Source organism: Pocillopora damicornis, chromosome 3 (assembly GCF_964200805.1).
Source record: "Pocillopora damicornis chromosome 3, jaPocDami1.2, whole genome shotgun sequence".
Lineage (NCBI taxonomy): Eukaryota > Metazoa > Cnidaria > Anthozoa > Scleractinia > Pocilloporidae > Pocillopora > Pocillopora damicornis.
Genome location: NC_142672.1, coordinates 15,435,267 through 15,459,991, shown reverse-complemented (window position 1 = coordinate 15,459,991; position 24,725 = coordinate 15,435,267). Strand labels below are relative to the sequence as shown.

The window sequence follows — 24,725 nt, the reverse complement described above, 5'->3', positions numbered from 1 at the left end:
CGGCTGGTGCAAATGTACGCAGAGCTGTCTACTTGCTTCCTGCAAAAATTCAGCAATTTGCGATGAATGGTTCAGATGCTTAGACTGTTTTACTAATGACCTATTTCTTTGATGGATTTCAACCAGAGGGCCCCTTTAAATTCTCAAGATCTTAAACCTAATTCTCTTGACTGGTGTCATTACATTTCTGTTTTTTTTCATGTTGAGAATTTGGCGTTCTATCGAGACGTTATCAGTTAGTTGATGATTCCCTTGCTGTTCATTATGTGTTTCACTTTTCAACCAACACAGCCAAACAGCGGACCATTTTTTTCAAGATAATAAGTCAGTCTTGTCAATTTTTGTGCGCTTGTTTTCTTCTCGTAGGTAAAGCTGCAGTAGTGTCTGTTCTCAGCTTGGAAACAAATCTTAGTGCTCTACTTCCGTTTGTGGAATCTACCGGTAGGTCTCTCTTTTGATGATCGTTGTATCTTTGAAAATAGTATGCTGAACTTTGATTAGTAACTTCTGTGGTCATAGTTTTAAATACTGGATAGTTTCCGTTAATATTTTTTTCATTTTCTTTATTTCATCACTATGAAAATGATGGAAATATAATGTGTGATACCTTTTTTTTTTTTTTTTAATTAGGAGATGCAAAAGACGATGCTAAGTTGAAGAAATGTGTGTCAACGAGATACGCCACGGTGTTGATTCTTTTAACTGTAAAATGTGAGTATTATCGTCATAGGTGTGTGTACTGACATAACTTGTGCGCAGTGACCAGCTTAGCAGTTACGGGCAGTAGATGGGATATTTTATCATCAGTCGGCTGTTAGCCCAAAAACGTTTTTACCTTTTGCAGTGTCTGAGAATGTGGAAATGTTATCCAAGCTTGCTCCGAGACTCACGGCTGTCACAGAAAGAGGTAAGAAAAAATTATTTTTATTGTTGGATATTATTGGTACTGAGAGTCCAGAGAGGGATCGTAGAGAATGATCTAGTGACATCTTAACTCAATATGCTTGCTTGCGACAAGTTTCTATTTATTTCAGATGACCCTAAACTAATTACGGATGATTTTCCAAGTTAAGAAGACCGGGGCTGAGGAGGGTTTCGTGGATCAATAACGCGTCATCACACCTAAGCAAAACACAATGGTCTGATTATTTAAACAAAGTTTTGCCGTAGTTTAACAAAACCGCGTCACAAAAAATCCTCAATTTAGCTGAACCTTTTATCTGAACATTTATTTTTGTGAACAGAGGTAAGAGGACCGAAAGCTAAGAGTGGAAGAACATTCATTTTATTAACTCAACCCTCTTATAGAGAACGCCTGAGGTCCACTGTTTGCGTGAAACCGTAGTTCGGGATAGAATTCGTGTAAAGAACCGACCCAAAGTCTTTTCGAATGGTCTTGTAATACTGGATTGACCATTTATCTCTTACGTCCAAATTACAGACTTAATTGGCCTTTTATTCTCTGCGTTCATTTCCGGTGTAAGCTTTAAGACAAAACCGGAATATCAAGAGAACTTTTAAAACACAGTCAGGCAGATTATTCGTAGAGACTTGAATGAACGGATGAGAACTCAATTCGAACACAATTTTTAACTTCTTATCGATCAATTAGGTAACCTATGTTCCTCAAACTGTATCATCTCTTGTGCTACTTCTAATTCTTTAGTCTTTCTTTTTTCGTTATGGATAATTTCCATTTATGTTTTTCTCTCAGTGGATGCGGACTCTTCAATTACCGAACTGGGCCATTGGCTGGTTGCTTTGAAAGATATCAAGTTTGATATGTCAGGCATCGGCAAATTAGTAGAATTTGTGAAAAGGTAATATTTTTCTTTTACTCTTGCACAAGAAATGTTTAGTCCACAGATTCAAATAGCAATCCATACCACATAAAGAATCCTAAGAGGGAGACCAGTGGCCACTGTTTAGTTCGCTGAACTAAGGTCTTCTTAGGTTCAAGCCCTGATATATGTTTTATTTATGGTACGCAAAAAGGGAAAGCACTACCACAGATAATAGTCCCTAATCCCTCTCAAATCTTTGAATCTACCCAGTGGGTGTCTTGTCCAATTGTCTTTCATGAGTATTCTTAACTGTTATCTCTTTTGTTACATTTTGATCAGTCATCTGGATGAGATGAATGTCACACCCAGTATAGCAAGTGGAGTACTGATGGCTGTCCGAGTCCTAAGGTACCTTGCCTGTCCTGTGGAGAAGTCAAACACAACTGAAGGTTGGTTAACAAGGTGGTCTGTTAAATTGAGTTATTGGCACAATGTGGTAACCTGAGGGTGAACTCCCCAAAGAGATGATTGCTTTCGTTTTCCGAGAGTGAAGCTTGAGAAAATCCGTAAAATTCTAGGAACCGATTATGACCAAATACGAATGTTTCAGTATATTGTCACTTCAAGTAGAAGCTATCGTGTTTTTATGTCTTTCAAAACATTTTTTTAAGCGTTCAGGAAAAATGGTGTACAAACAGCTTATTTTCAAAATCGTTTCCTTTGTGGGTTGGTGACTTTTGCTGTTTTATGTGCAACAACAAGAAATGCTCTCCCATCTTCAATCAACTTCGAACAAAGAATCTCATTATACTGGACATAACGCTTCAAAATTAGGGACTATCACTGCTTGTGTGATTTTTTGTTATGAACTATTAAACTGCTCGATTTGTTTGTCATGGCAGTGATTCAGAAAGATCTCAACCACAACTTGGCCTGCATTGAGCTGTTCTCTGCAAATGCCATGGACGTGTTTATCAACGTGTTTCAAAAACTAGGAGACTTCCTTCTCCGCCCTTGGAGGCAGGGGCAACCCCTACACACTGGACCTCCCTTAGTAATGGTTTCTATGGTAACGCCTCTTCTTGCACTGGTGAAGACCCTTCTAATTGAGCTGCTGAACAGTGGTAAATACCAGTTTAAAGATAGAAGACTTATGAAGGCAATGATGGTACTTCATACTGTGATGTGCACAGCTCCAATGACAGGACAACTTAGTAGTCTTGCTCATAAGGTAAGGATGAATTAAGAGTCTTTTACATTCTGATGTATCGTAACTGTAGTCGTCTTTCCTTTTGGACGGTAATTTGGTATTATTAACTGAGTTGATAACGTGAATTGGCTACCGTTAAGAGTTTCAAAGCTGACCGTGGTTTTTAGCGTTAGCCCATCTTCAGAGCGAAGTCTTACAGTATTAGTTAGTGCAGTTTTACAAGGGTAAACTGGGAAAGTGAGGATAAATACCTCTAATATTCTGTTTTCCGCCATTATGACATCTTTGCAAAAAGTATCGGTAAATGACGACCGCTGACTCATCTCTCAGCCAAAATGACGCTGTTTCAAGAACACTTGCAGAGTCGTTTGGTCGTGAGTATACTAGAATCCAGTTTAGTAGAATTGGAATCGGGTAAGAGAAGTTACGGGAAGGGCAGTGTTCCACTTTTGGTAAGAAGGACAACGAGAGATAAAGCTGGAATGTCTTCTTTATCTGCGAGATTTTTATGTTTCTTTTCGAGTTAGTGGGAGAGCAGTTAATTTGAACTGTTTGTACGTTGTCCATATTTGTATCATTGTCGCTGAAAAGTGTATCTATCAACCTCTGTTGAATATTGATCGTTACGGATTTCACATATCATGACTGGTCAAATTCACTGTAGTGAATTTTGCATCAATAGATGCTGTTGTTTGTCCTGACGAAGGATGATAGCGGGTAGTTTACAGACACTGTGGCTAATTTTCTGCGATTTGACTCCCTCCTTTTTTGCTAAAAGGTCCAAAGTGAAATTGTTGATGTATTCATGACATTTACGAGGCCAGTCGTACAATCATCTGACCATGAAGAAGGTAAGCGAACTGAGTATTGTATTAAAAATGTTTATTGCTATATTAACTTGTCGAGAGGCAAAGGGGAAGCAGAGAACAAATGCTGGAACTAACCAGAGTTAGAAGACCATAAAAAACTGAATTGGGAAATAAACATGACATCCTTGTAATCCAATAGAAAAGGCACCTGTCTCAGTGAGTTATCGCTGCACAGAGGCCGTGACTTACCTGGAGACACCATCCAGTTTCAAAGAAAGAGGTAGTTGGTGAAACGCTAGCCACATTCAAAGACTAGCGTGTCAAAATAGATGATAATAATCAGCTGCAAACAGTCTTGCACATGCTCAGTCTATAGACTAGTCCCAAATCTTCGCTGCCTGTGGGTTTCTGTTTGTATCAAACCCCGCTACAACGAGCGCTTTACACATTTTGATAGCGCTTGATTATGTCAGCTTTCAATCATTAATAAGTTTCTGTTTGTCTATTTTTGGTCATGTTTTTAGTTGTAGTATTGTTTGACTTGTTGCCGGTTTGTTTTTCTTCCATAGCAATAAATGAAAGCATTTGGTCGCTTATGTTAAAAGAACTTCTTGAATACACAACATCTGCTCCCCAAGTAAGTATATCTTAAAGCAAAAGATAAAAAAATATGATGCTGATTCGACAAGTTAGATTTCTCAGAAATGATGCCCTTTACCCATCCGACTTCTCATTCATGTAAGACGCTCGATTCGTATTTTGTTCACTATCTTTATTTTGTATGTCAGTTAGACGAAAGAATCTTTAAAATGTAATCTGTCAGACTCTGGGATTAACTAGCTTGGCCTTTACTGTAGGTGTTGCCACAGTTTTAAAAGAAACGGATTAGCTGACAAATTCTTCGCCAATTTTGCATGACACGTTCATTGTGGCCAAAATTTATCACATATGATTAAATTTACCGAACGTCTTCTCCTCTGAGATAGATTTTGTACACTTTACTTTTACGTTTTAATTTGATTGGTTATTCTTGACATTCATTTGTTTCGAAGGCTTTCCTAGGAGGACTTGTTCTGCTGTCAGAACTGTTACCAATACCTTTACCAATTCGCTCGCTGGAGGTGGGTAATTTACACAGTGACTTAACTGAGTATTCAGTGTAGAATTTTGGAATTTTAAATTCAAACTGATCTTTAGAGGGGTAATGAATGGAGTGTGAATGGAGTGTGACTCTGCGTGTTGTTTCAACAACGGCAATAAACTGAAGTTTCCGAAGAACATGATATATGATGGCGGAAGTATTTAAGAACGTGACGGGTGCGGTATTTTTTTGTGATGATGATTGGGATAGGTGACGGGCGCGCCAAATTGGCGGGAAATAGACGGCTGCTGTCAAGTTGTGATCCGTTTTAGCGGGAAACCCCGTTGACTCGTATACAATCTAATTCCTACAGATTTCTTTTATTTAGCTGTCTGTTGACTTGGTTCACTTTTTTGTTTTCTTCTTTTTTTCATTTGAAGGAAATGCCTCAGGAAGAAGCGAATCTGGTGATGAATCATCGCCGGCTGTGGAGTGCGCACCTCAATCCACTCAGCACAGAGCTGCAAGGAATACTCAAGGATCTGGCCGGTAGGAACCTGGGCGGGATGTAGTTTTTGAATAGTTATATCTAAGAGTCCTTACTGACAGAGGCAGGGCTAGGCAAGCTTTCAATACCTGGAAAACAAAGGTAGACTTTTAAAAAAAGGGAAGGAGTCCGGAGTTTTCTAAGCTTCTTTGAGTGTGCAATCGCCAAGTAAGATTTTTTCAAGATAGATGAAATTTACGTAAATTATAATGGCTTCATCTTCTTAAACACGGGGTCGGTCAACATCCAATCTTTGGGAAAATACCTCGATTCCCACTACTGTGTATAAGCATTACGTTGTGGTTGCTTTTTATTAAATTAGGGAAGCTTTTTATTCATTTTTATCACGATAATTACTAGTATCTTAACATATGTTGTATATTTTAATTTTATCATAGTATATTTTAAATAATTATCAGTTAGATACCCTGTATTAAATTGCTATAGATAGAAATCATGTAATGCGCGCTTGATCATTTCATGGAAAGCGCGCAATATGAGAGTTAAATTATTATAATTATTATTATTATTATTTATGTGAATTGCGTCGTGGTTTTTATGGATGAAGCCATGTGTTTTGACTCATAACCTTGTCTAAAACATTTTTGCTTTTAAAATGCTTACGAACCTTTGTTAAAAACTAGCATCTTTGAGGTTTCTAAAGCCTCTGTTTCTTGTAACTTGTAGGATCAGCATGTCACAATCTTCAGCAAGTACTGAGAAGAGTTTGTTCACAGCTGTCAGACCTCTCTGCACCCACAGCCTTCAATATCGTGAGGTGATTACAGTGGCTCATTTTTTTCACTGTACAAAACTACTTTTAGTTGTAAAGAAACTTTAAGATGTTAGGTCGATGAGATAGAACAACACGGAAGAGAACATAATGATGTAGGAAGGAACAAGGACTTTTAGTTGTAAAGAGACTTTAAGATGTTAGGTCGATGAGATAGAACAACACGGAAGAGAACATAATGATGTAGGAAGGAACAAGGACTTTTAGTTGTAAAGAGACTTTAAGATGTTAGGTCGATGAGATAGAACAACACGGAAGAGACAATAATGATGTAGGAGGGAACAAAGACTTTTAGTTGTAAAGAGACTTTAAGATGTTAGGTCGATGAGATAGAACAACACGGAAGAGAACATAATGATGTAGGAAGGAACAAGGACTTTTAGTTGTAAAGAAACTTTAAGATGTTAGGTCGATGAGATAGAACAACACGGAAGAGACAATAATGATGTAGGAAGGAACAAGGACTTTTAGTTGTAAAGAGACTTTAAGATGTTAGGTCGATGAGATAGAACAACACGGAAGAGAACATAATGATGTAGGAAGGAACAAGGACTTTTAGTTGTAAAGAGACTTTAAGATGTTAGGTCGATGAGATAGAACAACACGGAAGAGACAATAATGATGTAGGAGGGAACAAAGACTTTTAGTTGTAAAGAGACTTTAAGATGTTAGGTCGATGAGATAGAACAACACGGAAGAGAACATAATGATGTAGGAAGGAACAAGGACTTTTAGTTGTAAAGAGACTTTAAGATGTTAGGTCGATGAGATAGAACAACACGGAAGAGACAATAATGATGTAGGAAGGAACAAGGACTTTTAGTTGTAAAGAGACTTTAAGATGTTAGGTCGATGAGATAGAACAACACGGAAGAGACAATAATGATGTAGGAAGGAACAAGGACTTTTAGTTGTAAAGAGACTTTAAGATGTTAGGTCGATGAGATAGAACAACACGGAAGAGAACATAATGATGTAGGAAGGAACAAGGACTTTTAGTTGTAAAGAGACTTTAAGATGTTAGGTCGATGAGATAGAACAACACGGAAGAGAACATAATGATGTAGGAAGGAACAAGGACTTTTAGTTGTAAAGAGACTTTAAGATGTTAGGTCGATGAGATAGAACAACACGGAAGAGACAATAATGATGTAGGAAGGAACAAGGACTTTTAGTTGTAAAGAGACTTTAAGATGTTAGGTCGATGAGATAGAACAACACGGAAGAGACAATAATGATGTAGGAAGGAACAAGGACTTTTAGTTGTAAAGAGACTTTAAGATGTTAGGTCGATGAGATAGAACAACACGGAAGAGAACATAATGATGTAGGAAGGAACAAGGACTTTTAGTTGTAAAGAGACTTTAAGATGTTAGGTCGATGAGATAGAACAACACGGAAGAGAACATAATGATGTAGGAAGGAACAAGGACTTTTAGTTGTAAAGAGACTTTAAGATGTTAGGTCGATGAGATAGAACAACACGGAAGAGACAATAATGATGTAGGAAGGAACAAGGACTTTTAGTTGTAAAGAGACTTTAAGATGTTAGGTCGATGAGATAGAACAACACGGAAGAGACAATAATGATGTAGGAGGGAACAAAGACTTTTAGTTGTAAAGAGACTTTAAGATGTTAGGTCGATGAGATAGAACAACACGGAAGAGAACATAATGATGTAGGAAGGAACAAGGACTTTTAGTTGTAAAGAAACTTTAAGATGTTAGGTCGATGAGATAGAACAACACGGAAGAGAACATAATGATGTAGGAAGGAACAAGGACTTTTAGTTGTAAAGAGACTTTAAGATGTTAGGTCGATGAGATAGAATAACACGGAAGAGACCATAATGATGTAGGAAGGAACAAGGACTTTTAGTTGTAAAGAGACTTTAAGATGTTAGGTCGATGAGATAGAACAACACGGAAGAGACAATAATGATGTAGGAAGGAACAAAGACTTTTAGTTGTAAAGAGACTTTAAGATGTTAGGTCGATGAGATAGAACAACACGGAAGAGAACATAATGATGTAGGAAGGAACAAGGACTTTTAGTTGTAAAGAGACTTTAAGATGTTAGGTCGATGAGATAGAACAACACGGAAGAGAACATAATGATGTAGGAAGGAACAAGGACTTTTAGTTGTAAAGAGACTTTAAGATGTTAGGTCGATGAGATAGAACAACACGGAAGAGACAATAATGATGTAGGAAGGAACAAAGACTTTTAGTTGTAAAGAGACTTTAAGATGTTAGGTCGATGAGATAGAACAACACGGAAGAGACAATAATGATGTAGGAAGGAACAAGGACTTTTAGTTGTAAAGAGACTTTAAGATGTTAGGTCGATGAGATAGAACAACACGGAAGAGAACATAATGATGTAGGAAGGAACAAGGACTTTTAGTTGTAAAGAGACTTTAAGATGTTAGGTCGATGAGATAGAACAACACGGAAGAGACAATAATGATGTAGGAAGGAACAAAGACTTTTAGTTGTAAAGAGACTTTAAGATGTTAGGTCGATGAGATAGAACAACACGGAAGAGAACATAATGATGTAGGAAGGAACAAGGACTTTTAGTTGTAAAGAGACTTTAAGATGTTAGGTCGATGAGATAGAACAACACGGAAGAGAACATAATGATGTAGGAAGGAACAAGGACTTTTAGTTGTAAAGAGACTTTAAGATGTTAGGTCGATGAGATAGAACAACACGGAAGAGACAATAATGATGTAGGAAGGAACAAAGACTTTTAGTTGTAAAGAGACTTTAAGATGTTAGGTCGATGAGATAGAACAACACGGAAGAGACAATAATGATGTAGGAAGGAACAAGGACTTTTAGTTGTAAAGAGACTTTAAGATGTTAGGTCGATGAGATAGAACAACACGGAAGAGAACATAATGATGTAGGAAGGAACAAGGACTTTTAGTTGTAAAGAGACTTTAAGATGTTAGGTCGATGAGATAGAACAACACGGAAGAGACAATAATGATGTAGGAAGGAACAAGGACTTTTAGTTGTAAAGAGACTTTAAGATGTTAGGTCGATGAGATAGAACAACACGGAAGAGACAATAATGATGTAGGAAGGAACAAGGACTTTTAGTTGTAAAGAGACTTTAAGATGTTAGGTCGATGAGATAGAACAACACGGAAGAGAACATAATGATGTAGGAAGGAACAAGGACTTTTAGTTGTAAAGAGACTTTAAGATGTTAGGTCGATGAGATAGAACAACACGGAAGAGACAATAATGATGTAGGAAGGAACAAGGACTTTTAGTTGTAAAGAGACTTTAAGATGTTAGGTCGATGAGATAGAACAACACGGAAGAGAACATAATGATGTAGGAAGGAACAAGGACTTTTAGTTGTAAAGAGACTTTAAGATGTTAGGTCGATGAGATAGAACAACACGGAAGAGACAATAATGATGTAGGAAGGAACAAGGACTTTTAGTTGTAAAGAGACTTTAAGATGTTAGGTCGATGAGATAGAACAACACGGAAGAGACAATAATGATGTAGGAAGGAACAAGGACTTTTAGTTGTAAAGAGACTTTAAGATGTTAGGTCGATGAGATAGAACAACACGGAAGAGACAATAATGATGTAGGAGGGAACAAGGACTTTTTAGGATGGCGTAGATTTAGACGGATTTCGAATGGCAAACTGGAAAAGTATAACTATCTCGACGTAGCCTTTTAACGTATTTGGCTTTGGAATAGTATTAGCGTCAGAAGGTAGTGGATTTTACAGCCTTACTCCCTTTGCCGTGAGAAGTTTTGCCCCCTTGCAGATTTCCCCCTTTCAATAAGTGCTTCTTTGCGTTTCAACAAGTGAATTCAGTTCAGCAGTTCTCCAACAAAGGAAAAACAGAGTTATTTTCAGCACTCTAATGTAATGAAGAGCAAATAAGGCAAATTTATCAACCCATTAAGCTCAATCGCACTGTGAAAGGAGATAAAACAATCGCTTGTTCGAGTTGCGAAGAATTCATAACTGTGCATTAATTTTGTTTAATCAGAACACTTCTGGAGACACTGGACAGCGAGATGAGCAAAGCAAGTGGAGACGACAATAGGTAAGAAACTCTTGGCAACAAAAGCTACAAAACTATGACCCCTTCAGTGCTGTGTATCGCAACTCACCGGTCGGACCGTTTTTTCCGTGAATGGAATGAGAACTATCTGAGCTAGTTTTGGCCGAACCGGTCCCTTCATTTTAGTAGAACATGAAAGTTTTCACGCTCCTATGCAGGCCAATGGAGTGCGCATGATTGCAGCATTGAGCAGTAATGATGCCCAATATTTGTTGCAACCCTGGAAACTTTTCACGCGCCTCGACTCACTCAACTCGACTTAAACTTTCTATTTACATCGGTTTACAAGCAGTTCTGAAATGAACGGCTCTCGATAAACGGGAAGGAATGCGGAAACTTCAGTTGGTGGTAGAGCCCAACTGTTATTCAGGAGGCCTGAGCTCCAATTTCATCGAAGCTTGAATCTTTTCAAGCTTCTTTTTTTGCAGTTTCTTTAATTTTTGCTCACGCGTGAGGATCATTTCTTTACTTGCGTATCATTTGTTGGTGAAATTGTGCTGTATTCCATTTAATTGTCATTAATCATGACACTTTTCTAAACAAAATTCCAACGGAAAGTTTGACCGATGGTTAAAGCGAAAGAAAGAGTGTGACTTGTCTACGAACAAAATTAGCCTGTATATTGACTGTTTACCGATATGATTGTGAATTTGAGTGTTACTCCAATTTCCTTTTCAGTTGTTCCCCGGGAGGTGTGCGTATTATGACATTGTTAGCTTACCTTTCATCACAGCCAGCTGTCAAAGTGTCGCTGCTTCAACTTTTGAAAACCAGGTCGGTGAGCTGGGCGTAATTTCCACGTGAAATCCTAATACCGAGTTAGGTATACTAGTTGATAGCATACGAAGGATATCTATCAAACGTAACTGAAAAGTTATCCTTTAATTCAATCTTGAGACATAATGAGCAGAATGGGTCGGATATTTTCTGATGGCTGAACGACGCCAAGGTCGCGAGGGAAGCTATCTTTACACCCAAACCGCCTTGACTGTTCAAATATTTTGAAATGGCTATTGCACGAATCACAGTAACAGTTTGAAGATTCAGGGCGAGCAGAGGGTGGATAATTCACGTTTCAAATAATGCTTCATTACACTATTTAACTTCCAAAGCTTTCTAAGACAGTGGAACTACGTAGTACTATACTTAATTGTTTAAGAACACACTGTGATTGAAACAGATTGTATACGGCGTTGTTAAAATTGATGGAGGTTTAAAACCAGCATTTCTTAAATTGTGATATAAAAGAAATGAGTGTTTCACGTTTTATTTACAGTGGCAATGCCAAGAACGATGACCTGTTGTTCCCCAGTCTTTTGCCGTCCATGTTGTCTTGTTTGAAAGGGTCGTCTGAAAATCAAACGGTGTCTAGATCACAGTACTGTGTCGTGGTATGTAAATCATTTTATAATGACTACTTTACAGATTTCGAAAGAGAGAGGAAATTATGTTTTCACGTTCGTTTTGCTTTGATTGATTTTGTAGTAGTTTTACAAAACCCAAGGTTTTTCAGTTAGTTGCGCTTATTACTTAATTCCCGCGCTTATTTGCCACTTGATCTTCCTCGTCTGTTACGATTGTATTATCCTGCTCATGTCGCTGGAACGTTGCGCAAATTAAAAGAGTTCAGATCTTTCTCTGATGTAGATTATTCACGTGCATGTTTGGGTATCATTATATCACCTGCGCTTTTTGCAACAATTGTAATTTTGAGGCCACACATCTAGCCATATTTTGTTTGTGAGTCTCTTGTTTTTTACAACCTGTTCTTCAAAAACTTTATTTGTGCTTTTTTTTGACAGTCGATTGTCCAGTCCTTGTGTGACCCCACGGTTAGCCTGATGCCTTTCGAAACTCCTTTTACCGACCAACATGTAAGTTTTGTGTTGTTGTTGTTGTTTGCTTGTTTTGCAGTTTTCCTTTAGATATTGTTTGTTGTTTTTCTGTCAATGAAATGAGTACTGTCTTTTAGCATAAAAGTTTATTCCATTTATGAAGCTACGTTACCATAACTTCTCTAGTCACATTTTTCATGAGATGTTCTTTATTTAGCTGGCTAATACTTTGCCGGACAAGGAGATGCTGGAAGTGATTTGTGCTGCCTTACTGGAGCACATGGGATCCGAGCAGCAGTCATTTGCTACGATTTTGCTCGCTCTGAGGACCCTGCTGACTCTTACCGAACATAACTATGGTGTCTACCATCAGAAAAGGTACCTGAACTTGTTTTAGCTTTTTTATTTAATCTTAGCTCACAACTTTGGCGAGTCGTGGGCTTAAATAGGTTTATGGTTTAGATTGTTGCCCATACGAGTAAGCTTTATATCCTTGTTTGTGTCGTTTCAGAGCTCTGGAGAACAATAGTGAAGTGTTTTATCGCCTTCTGAAAAGGCTGTCGTCGTCTTTTGAGTAAGTTATATTGATGTTGTCTTTCCCCCTTTACCCACAGTATCTATGAACTAATTCTCCGATTCAATGGCCTACAATTCTTTGTTGTTTAGTTCTGGGAGTTTGGTGTCTAATCAGAGCAAAATCCTCTATTTGATTATGGTCTAAAGTCTCAATAAGTGCATTTTGACAGGGTAGGAAAAACGTAGGAAGAATTTATAAGCTGATCACTCCAGTTGCTGTCCAAAACAAGGTCGGAGGTAGCTTGGTCAGAAACGGACGAGGAAAAACAAAGCTGTTTATTTTTGTCAGACACCTAGGCTGTAGAAGTAAATGTATTAAATATACTTTGCTATAAAATCTGAAGTACACATAAACACTTAAAGTAATAGACAGACAAGATAGGAAAGAAATTGGATACCTCATACCTATTGACATAGGAAGTGGCTCCTAACTAAAAGAAAACCTTATATAATGGTGTGCTGGTGTCCAAAAAACATCAAGAGATATGCATGGACTAAAAGAGAATGATACTGGTCAAGAATGAAAGAGATTTACACGCATTGTAAAAATTGTGTTTTTCAAGACACACAAACTGGGATTTAGCGCCATTAGGGTCTATAAGTTTTTGAAATGATTTTGAAATTATACTGCATTTGATTGTCCAGGAATAGCATTCCAGGCCCGGATCACCTGTCCACGCTGTCGACGACCATTGAGCTGCTGCAGCTGTTACTACCGGAGGATACAGCCGGTATAATTCAGGAACAGGAAGACGATGCCATGGAGGGCGAACCATTGAAGCTAACCACTGAGATCAGCATCAGCGCGGCTCAGATGAGAAGCTTCCTTAAATTTGACAGCGCTGCGGAGGACGGCCCGCTGAGAACATTGGAGAAACGACTCGAGGTTTATTGAGTCGTTCTTTGGTTTGGTTTTCGAGCTTTGAAAAAGAGGTTCTTGGTTGTTAACAAGTTTTTGTGTTCAGTACTGTAGGAAATGCGTAAAGAACAGTATGGAAAATATAGATTCTGATGTTAGGGTGTAAAGAGGAGAAATCTTCAAAAAAGTGAAAAAAATAAGTATCGTAGAAGAAACGAGGATAGTTCAGAATTGAAAAGTTCAACATAATTTGCAAATGTCAAATGAGACGAAAATTTAGTTAAATTTTCAAAGAGGCTTAAGTTGTAATGAAAATAGTTCAGGAATACAAACAAAACAAAGTAGTGCAGAGGAAATGGAAAAGGAGGAAGATCCTAAATCAGATGCTTAACGCGTTAAGACATCAAACATGGTAGATATGTAAACAAGCCACTTTGTTGCTGTAGGAAAGCTGCAAAGAAGACGAGGCTCTGGAGCCATTATTAGATGCAGTTCGTGTTTTGACAGTTATGCTGCGTAAAACAGAAGGCGAGACTGAAAAAGAAGCAGGTAATACTATGTGTCTTGTAGCTTATAAACATAGCTAAGTGTACAAAAAGTAAAGTAACTTGAAGTCTCGGTAAATATGTTTGCCTATTTATACTCGTAAAAGGTATGAGTTAAAGGAGCACTGACTTTTTGGCCATGCTAATTACGCAAATGCCATAGCAACAGCCAAAAATGTGAAAAGGGTTGGGAAAAAAAAAAAACTAAACAAACAAACAAAAGACAATAACCGAGAAAAGCTAAAATGTGCATTGCGGGGTAAAAGTGGTTTAGAATGGACGGGTATTGTTGCATCTGATGTAAGGCTTTTGTTATTCACAGAGGAGGTCACTGAACCACAGCTCCCAAGTCCACTTCCGCTTCAGACGCTGTTTGTCAACAGATTGGCCTTCGTTTCCGGTGAAGTTGAGGATGGTGGGGTCAGTCCAACGCTCTGGTACTCTACCCCTCTCCCAGACGATATCGATCCTGAAGTTGACTTGGTAAGGCTTTTTTCCTGCTCTCACTGTGACGTAATACTTTGAAGTACTATCATGTGTGTATTGAGTTCAATTCAAGGATGCGATGGAGCTTGGCTTGAAAATCTGTACAAGTTTTAAGTTCGTCAAAATGGGGCTTTTCCAAAATTTATTTGTATGTAACTGCATGCTTATCTTTTTGTTTGTTTTCAAAAAAAAATCTTCTCATGTGGAACGCTTTTAAATTCACAGATAAAAATCGGTGTTGATTCTCTGACAGAGAAGTTCTCTCCGGACTTTGATCTCAAGGCTGAGTTAGAAAAAGGACTGGTACCTTCTCCCCCAGGCTCCCCGACGCGCAAGAAAGCTCACAGGTAAAGCTCCTTCTTTTGCAACTAAAAAAGATCTTGGGATCTGTTAACGTGATGATCGGTGAATAAGTCAACTTATCCTTTGTTATTTTTGTCCTAGAAACAAGAGAAAGTACGATCCCTTGATATCTGGTCAGCGAAAGGATAATAAGAAAGCCAGGACAGGTGTGTATAAGGCTTAAGTACTAAACGCTTCACTTTGCAAAACAGAAATATTCAGTGAACACTTTTGGGAAATCTGTCGAGCTTCTCCCAGCATATATTCAGTTTTTACTTAAACTTCCTAAGCTGTTGACGCGTGGTGTTAAGGTAGACTCTGGATCTGAGCAGGATCATTATGTTGTATTCCCGCTGCTCTTCCCTCCATCTAGGAGGTGTTTAAGTGTACTTGGTACGAAAGTCAGGACGTAATTGACGACGGACTAACATCCCATCCAGGGGAATGGCAATAGTTTTAGTCGCTTATTGATACAGAGACCAAGATAAGCTCTTACAGATTTGTGAATCAGACGGTCTCGTTTGCAGTCTTAACCATTTTTGCAAACTCAAATAATCTTTCCTTAGTTCTTATTTTTCTCGTTTGCTCTCTCACCTATGGTAGCTCCATCAGCGCCAATGAGAGGCGGTGGTCGAGGCACGAGGGGTATGCCACGGGGTCGAGGCAACCCTCGCATGAATGACTTGTTCCGATCACGCAAGCAAAATACGAGCCGTCCACCCTCCATGCACGTGGATGACTTCATGGCAATGGAAAATGCTAAGACCCAGGACTCGCCGCCTCCGATGCGAAGGACTGGTCCCAAGGTACGATATACAAGTTAATGCTTGAATGTTTATCACGTGCGCTTCATAAGATAATGAAAGACCTCATAGGTCGATGAAGAATAATTTGACGTTTGCAGGTAGTTAAGCTTACTAACATATTTCTGTTTATCGTGCTATATAAAGCTGCTTAACATTTTTTGCGTGGTTTTCAGGGTCCTCCACCAGGTAGATCGATGGACCATGGCCCAGGCAACTTCATGGGAAATCAGGGCCGTTGGACGGCTATGCCGGGGGGACCACTTCGAAAAGGTGCCTTCTTCTTGTACTAAACATCAACTTTTCTTTCCGATGTTATTTACAGTGGGCAGTGTTTCCTTGTATTTCCTTCTCATGAATATGGTTTGATTTCTTGAAGGTCCTGGCATGGTTACTCAAGGAGGAATGCGCGGGGCAGGACCTGACTGGGGAAACCCACGACAGCATCCTATCGCCTTTCCGGGACAAAGGAATTTCCAGAGAGGGTAAGATAACTGCCAGTGGTAATCGTAAAAGAGGAACCTCAATGTAGGGAACGCCTTGGGGAGTAGAAAAATTGCTTACTGAGTAGAAATGTCCCTTGAACAACAGATAAAGTGGTTCAAGGGGCCCTTTTTTCGTTTGTAGCCCTTCACTGAATGGGTAGGTTTGATTTTACTTTTAGTCACACTTTTTGTGCACAAGCCTCTGACTCAGTCATGGAGGGAATGTCATCCCTGTATCAAGTAATCGATCGACTGATTGATAGGAGCCCTGAGTTAAGCCTTCTCAATAAAGCGTTTTCCTGCTTCACAGAATGTCGTAGGGTCTCATCACATGTCTTTTATATTCTGGCGAGAGCATTGCGTGATAGCGCGCCGAACCTCTTATTTTCAGGAAGGGGAGATAACCTCTCTTTAATTGGAAATTACTTTATCCTATGTCGTTTTCAATTTTGAGTGACCCGGGATTGATCTTCACTTATGTTTCTTCTAGAGCACGGCACGAAGCCCTAGCTGATTTTGTTCGTTTGTCATTCTTTTTCTGTGTGGTCTATGACACGTTTGACTATTATTATTCTTTTTTCAGACCGGATTGGGGATCGCAAACTCCTCAGCCGTATAGAGGTAACTGAGAGTGTGCTGACTCTTTAACTTTTTTTCTTTATTAAAGCCTTGTTCCCTTGCAGAAAAACTTAGTAGCTCGATGAGGAAAGTGAAAAATATTTGTATTGATAGTTGGTGTGGGCTTGTTCTCAGGTGGTGGAGGAGGAATGAGAAATAACTATAATCGACCACAGATGCGAGGTTACTGGGATGCGCCCAAATCTAAAGATGACTCGCGGTGAGACTCTCGTTCAGTTTTTCTGTTATTCCTATGTCTGGTTTCTCTCTGTGTCGGTCCATTTGTGGACCTGCTTGTTTATCTGTCTGAGTCTGGCGTGTCTGTTGGTTTGCTTGTTTGATCATTGGATTAGCACGTTGGCCAGTTGGAAGCTCTTACACCAGAAATAAATCGCAAAACAATTATGTTTTTCTTATACAACTATCGTTGTATGTTGCCGTTCTTTCTTTTACTTAAGTTCTAACAATGAATATATCAGCGGTTTTCGGTGTTTTTCTTAGTCAGTTTTGTGTTGAACACTCCCTCTCATTCCTTCTAGGTTCATGCCCCCGCCAAATGTTGGTGGTTATCGGCCTGGGGCTGGGCGAGGTTATCCAGGCAGACATATGAGATCATTTACACGATGAATTCAGTCTCCAGAAAGAACGATCCACGCACATACTTAAATTTAACTTTTATTTTGCTGATATTTCAGTTGATGTTAAAGTTAAGCTTATCGTAGAGATTATGGCATTACAAAACCATTTAAGTTAGATTAAATAGACCTAGGAAACCATTAGATTTGTTTGTACCATCAAAATTCGTTTCAATTTTACATTAAATTTTCGAAACTTGATACCAGTGTCCATATTTATCTTGGCTGGGGAGTTTTAAGCGAAGTCGTTTCAGGAGGCTGTGCCATACTTTTAAGTAGTATTTAAGATCATATCTTTCTCTCCTTTTTGCGATAAATGTGTAACTTTCGAACTACACAAAAGCCTTGGACATCTGTAGCTCCTCTTTGCTAGTTTCACAAGAACCGCTTGTGCTGGTAAAAATACTCGGGACAAAGGCATTTAGGACACGTTGCAGGATCTAATATTAACGTTGTTTCAGAGTAAAAATTCAAGTGTGTGTATTAGGGGTTAAACTTTCTTTTAGAAGTACGATATTTAATATATGGAAACTGTTTCTGAAAAGCGAATATCCTCTTTATCTCCAACACAAACTTTAAGTTAAAGCAGGAAACATTAATTCTTTATGATGGTAAATAGAAATCTAAGTTTTCCTCTTCATCTGGAGTTCTTTGTTCTTGGAAGCGTTTCAGTTTGTACATGGTGAAGTGGAAACATCTGGCGTTCGACGCCATGATTCCAAAACGGCTCTGTTCAACGAGGACTCCTCGCTTTGAGAGCGAGGTAATACCGCGGCTTGACCCGCACCTACGGGACTTGGGCACCAACTTCGAGGCTTTGTCCCGCGGGAGCTTCGGATGTGGCTGAGAATGGCGTCTTCCTCAGTTGAGGACGAGCGGCTCAGGTTAACCTGGAAGGTTGAAAACAATCCGTCTCTGAGTATAAGATGCGACGGATCGGTTAACGCGTCCGAACCGCGTTCGTAGTCTGGATGAGGACGCGTACACTGTTGTTGGGTGCAAGTTTTTCGAGTGCAAGCGTCAAGAACTATTGTTTAAAGGGTGTGAAACACTGCGTGAACGGATAACCTTTTCACGGGCTTTTAACACCCCTATCATATGGCACGAAATTTTCTAGTGAAATAAGTATGAAAACGTTACGAACAGTGGGCCTAAATTTCACCATAACGAGTTCCTGAGTACCCGGTATTGTGCGCGGAATAGCGCCTGTCGAAATTCTATTGTTCGCAACACCACCCGTGTAGTTTTGAACTATCTTCTGCTAATGTTGGCAAGGTCTTGATTACCTGACGGCGCCACATATCTAGATTATTGCAATCCTCCCAAAAATTCATACTTCAAATATTTAACGTAAGTTAAAAAATTCTTTAACCACAATAATTTTGCTCCTAGTCAATTTGAACTTATGACTAGCAAAAGGAAATCACGCGCGACTTGTTTTTTGTTTGAGCGCCATTCATACAAAAGAGGACATGAAGTTTTTTGCTTATTATGGAGTTGCATCCTTGATGGCATGTTTCAAAATCGTTGTTAACTCTTTAACTCCCATGACTGACTAAGACGGAATTTCTCCTTACAATATCAATGTTATATCAACCAGACAAGTGATGAGAATAAAGAAAACTATTAATTTGAGTATAACCACTTAATCCAGTACTAAATTCTCTGAACTAACATTTCAAGAATTGTATGGTTGACAGTTAGAAGAATTACAAATTTGGTCTGGGAGCTTAAGGGTTAACGTAAGAATTAAAAGAATTATGAAGTGGAAAAACCAAAAAAATTAACTTTGAGGGAACAGTTTTCGATTTACATTCGACGGTTGCAGAACCAAGAACTGTTTCTTGTATCTCGTTGTTAATCTTTTTTTTTTCTTTTTTTTTTTCCCGTATGGAAACGATTTCGGTTCGTGACTCACCTACACCCAAATAACCGAAAGGTCACGCAAACGGAAAACTACAGAGTTAGTAAGAAAAAACGTCAATATCATTGTTTAGAATTGTCAGTGTGAACAAAATACTTAAACCGCATAGAGAATATCATGCCATGGGCATAAAATATGGAAAAACCTTTTTTTTATTTACGTAGTTCTTTTGTCTATTATGTCGGAAATTGAATTGAATACTAAGATTTTCTAAGGCTGAGATCACAAGTTTTAAAAAACATAACATTAAAATTTAAGGGAATTATACCTGATCATTCAAGCAGTGTATTGTATCCTTCCTTACATACAGATACCGCTTGTTACAACTGCTGCAATATCGCTCCGCAATTTCGTCTTGATATTTCAAGCTTCTTAACCATTCCAGGATCTCTTTCCTTTCGGGATCCTCACTGTGAAGCTCTTCTCTCTTTTGCGCTTTCAGCGATTTGGTCTCACGGATCAGCTCCGCCACTTGAGATTTCAAATCTTCGATTTGATTTTGAAGCGTGGCTTCCTTGTACACCATATGAACGCGATGTGAATCAAGTCGCGACTCCATTTCCTTTTTAAGCTCACGAATCTTACCGTCGCTTTCCTGCTGTTGTTTAGCCAAGGTTTTGCGCAATTCTGCTATACAGTTGTGTCCGGATTCTTCACTTTTGCTCACTTTTAGGCCACATCCTTTACTGCATTCGGCCGACTGAAATTTGCACGTCTTAGAGTGCGCCTCCAAATCGCGTCTAGTGAGTTCCTCGTTACAACCTTCGTTTGGACACCGAACCAAAACAAAACCACACTCCTCCTTCGAATGCGTTTTAAGCGCATCTAAACGCACCAAAGCCTTACAACCTCGCACTTCGTTGTCGCATCTTATTTTCAACGCATCCAAATCATTTTTCATGTACCTGAAAATCGGCTTCAAGTCGCTCGGCCATAGCGGTAAACGGTCTTCTGGGCAAGTGTTATAATGTGTGAGCCACGCGTGAATACAAGTCGAACAAAACGCATGCTCGCACGGGGCTTGTAATGGTTCTTCCAGAACGTCGCGGCAAATGGAACACAGAAGCCCTTCGTTGACTTTTCCGGTAAACCTTTCAATGTCGAAACCCATTTTAGCTCCTTTGAGTGTTGAAAGCAAGATCACTCTTTCCTCTTTGTTATAACTGTCCACCGACAGAAAGTGATCGCTTATATAGGAGCGCAACGTCACTCGGAGAGGGCCAATATTTCAGCTATTACCAATCACGAATTGTGTGCGATCAAGTTATTCTTTGTTTTGCTTTGATATCGATGTTATTCTTCAATTCTAAAACAGGTACAGGTCACAGTGAAATGTGAATTTTCTTTGTAAATATTGCAGTTCAATGCTAACGTGACATGCCAAGACCCTGTGAGGGCGTCTAATCACATAAGAATGTGTTATAATGTTTATGCTTCGCCGTCGTCTGTTTCTCCATGCATGACACACGCCACTGTTCTATTCACGCCACGTTTCCTCGATGGCCGCTTCTCTTTGATGTGTACCTTCTCTAGCAAGATTGAATCTTTTGAATCGGCGCAAGGACTCGACAATCCTGTGACGTGGAGACTCAAATTCAAGCGGCAACCCGTGACATGCGACGCGATATAAGACGACGCTGTTTTCGCTTTAACCTGACGCAGCGGTATTGCGTCAAAGGTATGAACACAACCGAGGCGGGATGCTGATATATATATTTTTGCAGCGCTCAGCGTGCCGTGGTGCGGTCACTTATCTGTGTGTTAAATCAATATGTACTCTAGGAGGTGTCGTGCAATAAAAGCTTCGAACTGAATTTCTCCTTCAAGTATTTTCGCTGAAATTCAACTCAGTTTTAAATAGGACGCCTATTAGGCGCCAGGCGGAACATCTGTTCTTTTAAAAGGTTGTATCTAGGATTCGATCGACTCTTCTGGAATAATTATACACAAAGTTTTCTGTCAAACATGTAAACAAAAATGTGTTAGGGTATTTACATATTTCATTCATACTAATAGCCTAGGGGTCAAATGTCCACTTATATTCCGAACGTCTGTCATCAAAAGAAAACTTGCGATCGAGTTTCGAACTTCTTCAAAATTTTTTGCATTTTAGTGCATACGTGATCAGAATACGGCATTTTCTCTGAAAAAGCACATTTTTAACCTTAACCTCTTGCACCTTTCTGATCAATATATGAAGAACACTTCCGAAAATAAAACACAAAGAAATCGCTTGGGCGCTTAAATTTATTGTTGATACAAAGACTTGCGGTTTTGAACTGAGGAACCTTTCATTTGAACACTATGTACACTAAAGAAGGACTGTACAAAAGAGAGAGGTGTTTATCATAAATGCGTTTTGTATCATTTACATCAAATTATTTTTTTTACGATCTTGATCGACTATGTAAGATCTTTGGCACTTCTTCGTCATTTCTTGGACAAAGTAATTTTGTTATCTCCAGTTTATTTTTAAAAAATTCTCTAAATAGCTCGGCTAATTAGCGGTTTCAATACCAAGGCTTAAATTCGCTTTGCGGTTAGTGGAGGCCTCTTAATCTGTACAAATTACCCGCATCGCCTAAGCGACTTAAACTGTTATTCGAAGTTTAATTGAACTGGGCGAACAAATATTGGGGCATGGATGGAGGCTTGATTGAATTATTAGGATGCTTATATTCAAAAGTTTCGTAAACATTGCTGCAATAATTTTGACAGCGTTGTTGGCTTTCTTTAATTACAACGAAAATAATCGAGAGGGGTACTCGTACTCGATATGTTGATCTACGCCAAAGTTTCCATCCGTCTTTATGACGTTCAATTGCATTCTATTAAACCGTATTAAATCTAGAAGCTTCTTCCGACGGCCTTCAGTTTGTCGGGCTGCGAGGGAAAAGATTCTTCTCAGAGCCCCGCTGTGTTTGCTGGTCTCGCTCGTTTGCTGGTCTTCTCTGGAAAGGCAATTTACTGACCCAGATGCGGTAGAAAATTATGCTTGCAGTGTTTTCTTTCGTGATCGTCTAGGAGCTCATTACTGATGCTCCTCTAGTCTCTGAGCCCTATTCACGGACTCGTGGACTGCGGCGTTGACTTTAATAATTATTATCCATCTCTCTTTCTTATCTTGTATCCAAAGACATTAAAAATGAGTGGCTTAGTCTTAACAACTGAGTTGAAAACGTAAATTGGCCACCGTAAAGAGTTTACACGTTGACGTTTCGAGTTTTTGCCCTTCGTCAGAGCGATTGGAGGAATTGTGGGTTGTGTGTGGGTTTATGTGACGAGAAAACAAGAATAAATTAGTTGAATGAAAAGCGCTTGTTGATACCGTGGGGATTAAGAGTGCCGATTTGGAAGCTAAATTTTTGTTCCAGTGTTTTGCGACTTTCTGAACTGCCTACATGTAAGTAAAGGCTGCAAACTGTCATATGCTGTTTAAAACGACTGGTTTGGATGCGTCCTTGCCATTTCTTTCTACGTCGCGAAGGTGTTCTTGGAATCGGTCACCTGGTCGTCTTCCTGTTTCACCAATGTATAACTTTTTACAATAAGTACAAGTTATGCAGTAAATAACATTGGCGGAGGTGCACGTAAAGTGATCAGAGATCTTAATGGATCTCTTGGATCCCGACATTTTCTCTACGTTATGAATGAAAGGACAAGTTTTGCATCGTGAGCGAGCGCATTTGAAAGTTCCAGTTTTGTTTGAATGAAAGAAGTGGTAGTTGCGAAAAGATAGTACCAGTCTCTGAATCGTTTTGGAGTAATTTAAAGTTTTAAAGAATGATAGATTTAACTGCGTGGTTGTGAGGGCGAAATGTGAGAGTAAATGCAATGCAATTGAGTGTAAGTACTAGTTCGGCTAGGCGGAGTAATCTCACTAGCACCTATCGTCAAAACTTTACTATCTTACTTTAAGGACAGCCAACACGCACTTGAAATTTTTCGTGACTTTCATTTCCTTGGCCAAAACAAACTTATCTTCAATAGGAATATTACATCTCTTTCTACTGTCATTCCCAATGACGAAGGTCTCCGGGCCCTCAAACATTTTTACGATCAATGCACTGTTAAGGAACCTAGCTCTAAGACACAACTCCGTCAAGCTGAAGTAGTGCTTACTCTCAATTGCTTTTCATTCGGTGGTAACTACTACAAACAAACTAGTGGCGTAGCCATGGACACAAAAATGGGACCCAGCTACGCCAATCCTTTCGTAGGTTTTATCGAACACCAATTTTTTAGTCAATACCACGGCTCCAAACGTGAACTCTACGGCCGTTACATCAACGACTGCATCGGCGCTACCTCCTCTACCAGGGAGGAGCTCACTCAATTTACAACCGCCGTCAATTCTTTTCACCCGGCTCTTAAATATACCTAAGAAATTTCCGACACTTCTTTAGCTTTTCTAGACATCGAAATTTCAATTGAAGGCAAAAGGTTTACGCGCTAGTGTTTACTATAAACCTACAGATCCACATAGCTACTTGTTGTATTCATCCTCGCATCCATCACACGTCAAAAATTCCATACCTTTTTCACAGTTTCTTAGAACTCGTCGTTTATGTAGTGACGACTCTGATTTTTTCGAAAAATCAGAGGTAATGTGCCAGTTTTTCGATAAACGTGGCTATGCTGTCTCTGTCGTTCAAGCGGGTCACCACCGTGCCCAACAAATTGACACTCGGCACTACAATCGGCTGAGAAGGAAAACACTTATTGCCTTTCATTCAATCTCACATTTCACCCTCACAACCACGCAGTTAGATCTATCATTCTTTAAAACTTTAGAACTTGACGGTGACTACCAATTTACGTTTTTAACTGAGTTGTTAACACTAATTTACCTGTCATACTCTCCCACCGACGCAGCATCACAGTTTCTTTGGAAACTTAGCCCCTTTAGGGAAGGTACGTTTTTTCTTGGGGGGGGGGGGGGGGGGAGGGCTGGAGCCTCAGATGGGAGGGTCATCAGTGAAAGTGAGCACCAAAGGGGGAGGGCCATACCCTCTTTTTCAGCTATTCAAGGGGAGGGTCACACTTTTTCCAGAATTTTTAATGGGGATTTTTGTGATGTTATTTTCCATTTTTCTTTGATAGACTAAGTTTTTTCTTTTCAACTTGTTTCTTTTAATTCGGTGCAGGTAGTAGTTTTACAAGGTTACTGGGTGTCTACATGTATATTATTCCATGGCACATAATTTTCTCGGAGTATTCGTGTCCTTTTCCGTCCGTATCGTGACGTGCTTGACTCGGGTATGGTTTCTTGTTCCAGCTGTTGTCTA

General features: G+C 39.3%; 2 protein-coding genes and 1 pseudogene across 3 annotated transcripts in view; 2 read left to right on the top strand and 1 right to left on the bottom strand.

The window, feature by feature from the left end:
- The window catches only part of LOC113677851 (protein virilizer homolog), a 33,005-nt gene extending 15,291 nt beyond the window's left edge, over window positions 1-17,714 (top strand). For both annotated transcript variants that reach the window (XM_027194691.2, XM_027194690.2), the window contains exons 29-56: window positions 367-441; window positions 631-711; window positions 845-907; window positions 1,715-1,820; window positions 2,124-2,233; window positions 2,687-3,015; window positions 3,773-3,845; window positions 4,373-4,440; window positions 4,856-4,924; window positions 5,325-5,433; window positions 6,119-6,209; window positions 10,255-10,311; window positions 11,008-11,103; window positions 11,606-11,720; window positions 12,132-12,203; window positions 12,382-12,542; window positions 12,676-12,738; window positions 13,386-13,626; window positions 14,046-14,148; window positions 14,467-14,627; window positions 14,856-14,977; window positions 15,075-15,139; window positions 15,576-15,778; window positions 15,952-16,048; window positions 16,155-16,260; window positions 16,844-16,881; window positions 17,014-17,098; window positions 17,418-17,714. In XM_027194691.2, coding sequence (XP_027050492.2) covers window positions 367-441; window positions 631-711; window positions 845-907; window positions 1,715-1,820; window positions 2,124-2,233; window positions 2,687-3,015; window positions 3,773-3,845; window positions 4,373-4,440; window positions 4,856-4,924; window positions 5,325-5,433; window positions 6,119-6,209; window positions 10,255-10,311; window positions 11,008-11,103; window positions 11,606-11,720; window positions 12,132-12,203; window positions 12,382-12,542; window positions 12,676-12,738; window positions 13,386-13,626; window positions 14,046-14,148; window positions 14,467-14,627; window positions 14,856-14,977; window positions 15,075-15,139; window positions 15,576-15,778; window positions 15,952-16,048; window positions 16,155-16,260; window positions 16,844-16,881; window positions 17,014-17,098; window positions 17,418-17,505 — 3,047 coding nt within the window. In that variant the 3' untranslated portion in view covers window positions 17,506-17,714. The remainder of the gene's footprint in view (window positions 1-366; window positions 442-630; window positions 712-844; window positions 908-1,714; window positions 1,821-2,123; window positions 2,234-2,686; window positions 3,016-3,772; window positions 3,846-4,372; window positions 4,441-4,855; window positions 4,925-5,324; window positions 5,434-6,118; window positions 6,210-10,254; window positions 10,312-11,007; window positions 11,104-11,605; window positions 11,721-12,131; window positions 12,204-12,381; window positions 12,543-12,675; window positions 12,739-13,385; window positions 13,627-14,045; window positions 14,149-14,466; window positions 14,628-14,855; window positions 14,978-15,074; window positions 15,140-15,575; window positions 15,779-15,951; window positions 16,049-16,154; window positions 16,261-16,843; window positions 16,882-17,013; window positions 17,099-17,417) is intronic.
- On the bottom strand, window positions 17,538-21,410 carry LOC113677852 (E3 ubiquitin-protein ligase NRDP1). The gene is made up of 2 exons (XM_027194692.2): window positions 19,706-21,410; window positions 17,538-18,403 (listed from the first exon to the last, which is right to left on the bottom strand). Exons 1-2 carry the CDS (start codon window positions 20,546-20,548, stop codon window positions 18,182-18,184), a joined length of 1,065 nt encoding a protein of 354 aa, XP_027050493.2. The 5' UTR covers window positions 20,549-21,410; the 3' UTR covers window positions 17,538-18,181.
- LOC149048479 (uncharacterized) lies at window positions 21,052-24,238 on the top strand (annotated as a pseudogene).
- The last annotated feature ends 487 nt before the right edge of the window (window positions 24,239-24,725 follow it).